Here is a 2,710-nt window from a genome sequence, read left to right as displayed (position 1 = left end):
GAGTCCATATATAAGTGATATCATTTGTATTCATATACACAAATTCACATTCACAAATACATCATAGTATTTGTCTTTCTCTGTATTATTCCACTAAGCATATTATCTAGGTCCATCTGTGTTGCTGCAAATGGCAGAATTTCACTCTTCTTTATGGCTGAGTAATATTCCATCATATTGATGTATATGTACCGTATCTTCTTTAACTATTCATTTGTTGATGGTCACTTGGGTTGATTCCATGTCTTGACTATTGTAAATAGTGCTTCTGAATATTGGCGTGCATGTTTCTTTTCTAATTATTTTGTTCTTCAGATATATGCTCAGAAGTGGGATTGTTTTTTCAGTTTTAGTTCAGCAATTGTGTTTTTAGTTTTTTGAGGAACCTCTCTACTGTTGTCCATGATGGCTGCCACCATATATTCCCACCAATAGAGTATGAAGATTCACTTTTTCCCAAATACTATCCAACATTTGTTATTTGTAGAATTTTTGATGATATCTGTTTTGACAGGTGCGCAGTGATAACTCATTGTGGTTTTAGGACATGTCTTATTTAACTGTCTTTCATTACCATATTCAGATGTCCTGATGCAACAAAAAAGACAATGTCAGTTGAAGTAAAGTTAATTCAGTTTCACATTAATTTTATTAAACTATTGTAGTTTAATACAAAAATAATTTGTGATTATTTTTTAAACTTTGACTTGGCTGTCTGAGCTGCTCTGGTTAGCAACTAATCTGATAAAATTGCTTAAATCCTTTCTTTTATTTTTATCTGAATTCACTTTTCTATGAACTTAGGAGATTGGATGTGTTATCTCCAAGTCCTTTTACCTGGACTAGTCTATGGTTTATTAATAATTCAAAATTGCATTTGGTTGTCATGGCCATGCTTTAAGTCTAAAAACTCCTGGGAACAAGTTATTGCAATATTGAAATAAGGCACAGAGTAAACATGTTAACTGGTTTCAGTAGAGTCTTTCCTCTATTTATCATCCTGATTCTATTTTCCCATTGCTACAGAGCAGCCACACAATTCCCAGTTGATCTCCATGGAAAACACTACAGAGGTGACTGAGTTCCTCCTTGTAGGGTTATCTGATGACCCAGAAGTGCAGATCCTGCTCTTCATCACTTTCTCTCTCATCTACTTCCTCACCCTGGTTGGGAACCTGGGGATGACCAAGCTGATCCTGCTGGACTCTCGTCTCCACACGCCCATGTACTTCTTTCTCAGCCAACTCTCGCTGGTGGACTTGGGTTATTCCTCAGCTGTCACTCCCAAAGTGATGGCTGGATTCCTCACAGGAGACAAAACCATTTCCTACGAGGCTTGTGTCACCCAGTTCTTCTTCTTCGTAGTCTTTATCACCGTAGAAAGTTTCCTCTTGGCTTCAATGGCTTATGACCGCTATGCCGCCGTGTGCAAACCCCTGCACTACACCACGGCCATGACGACCAAAGCTTGCACACGTCTGCTCATAGGCTGCTACTTCTGTGGCTTCCTGAATGCCTCCGTCCACACTGGGAACATTTTCAGGCTCTCCTTCTGTAGGTCCAACGTGGTCAATCACTTCTTTTGTGACGCTCCTCCTCTGCTGGCTCTCTCATGCTCAGACAACTACGTCAGTGAGATGGTTATTTTCTTTGTGGTGGGTTTCAATGACTTCTTTTCTATTCTGGTCATCTTCATCTCCTACCTGTTTATATTTATCACCATTCTGAGGATGCATTCTTCTGAAGGACGCCAGAAGGCCTTTTCCACCTGTGCTTCACACCTCACTGCTGTCTCCATCTTCTATGGGACAGGCATCTTCATGTACTTACAGCCCAGCTCCAGCCACTCCATGAGCACAGACAGAATGGCGTCCGTATTCTATGCCATGGTCATCCCCATGCTGAATCCACTGGTCTACAGCCTGAGGAACAAGGATGTCAAGAGTGCCTTTAAGACGGCTGTGCGGAAGGCAAAGTCTTCTATAGGATTTGTATTTTAGTTACATTAAACCTATAATAAGGCAACTTTGCTGCTGCTGCTGCTGCTGCTAAGTTGCTTCAGTCATGTCCGACTCTGTGCGACCCCATAGACCGAAGCCCACCAGGCTCCCCCGCCCCTGGGATTCTCCAGGCAAGAACACTGGAGTGGGTTGCCATTTCCTTCTCCAATGCATGAAAATGAAAAGTGAAAGTGAAGCCGCTCAGTCATGTCCGACTCTTATCGACCCCATGGACTGCAGCCTACCAGGCTCCGCCATCCATGGGATTTTCCAGGCAAGAGTACTGGAGTGGGGTGCCATTGCTTTCTCCCACTGCCACTGCCATTGCCATTGCCTCCCAAAGTGGAGGCAACTTTATCCACCTCCAACTATCTGGGGAAAATATTTTCCTGTCTACCTGACACATTTCTAAATTCTTATGGCAATTTCTCCAGCTGTTGATTAAGTTCACAAATTAAAATCTCCAAAAATATGATAACAAGGAAGAATAGGTTACCAGGAACATGGGATTTTTATTTTAAAAATTCTACCTAGTAAGCCTACTCACCCACACTCTCACATGAACATATACATTTACATGTATGTATTAGCATATGCACACATGTACATCACTCATGAGAAACTCATGAAACCCACACATCTACAGAACAGAAATTAGTTAAGACATAAAGTAATGCTCAAAATTCTCCAAGCCAGGCTTCAGCAATATG

The 2,710-nt window shown here is 41.4% G+C and overlaps 1 protein-coding gene across 1 annotated transcript; it reads left to right on the top strand.

Annotated features, from left to right (window-relative positions):
• Positions 1-1,052: 1,052 nt before the first annotated feature.
• On the top strand, positions 1,053-2,000 carry LOC129628598 (olfactory receptor 5B12-like). The gene has a single exon (XM_055548048.1). It carries the CDS (start codon positions 1,056-1,058, stop codon positions 1,998-2,000), a length of 945 nt encoding a protein of 314 aa, XP_055404023.1. The 5' UTR covers positions 1,053-1,055.
• The last annotated feature ends 710 nt before the right edge of the window (positions 2,001-2,710 follow it).

Source organism: Bubalus kerabau, chromosome 15 (genome assembly GCF_029407905.1).
Source record: "Bubalus kerabau isolate K-KA32 ecotype Philippines breed swamp buffalo chromosome 15, PCC_UOA_SB_1v2, whole genome shotgun sequence".
Classification (NCBI taxonomy): domain Eukaryota; kingdom Metazoa; phylum Chordata; class Mammalia; order Artiodactyla; family Bovidae; genus Bubalus; species Bubalus kerabau.
This window is presented reverse-complemented; position numbering and strand designations above follow the sequence as displayed.

What these genes read in the sequence shown, in the direction of transcription:
- LOC129628598 (XM_055548048.1), top strand. Translation starts at nt 1,056, where the DNA reads ATGGAAAACACTACAGAGGTGACTGAGTTCCTCCTTGTAGGGTTATCT.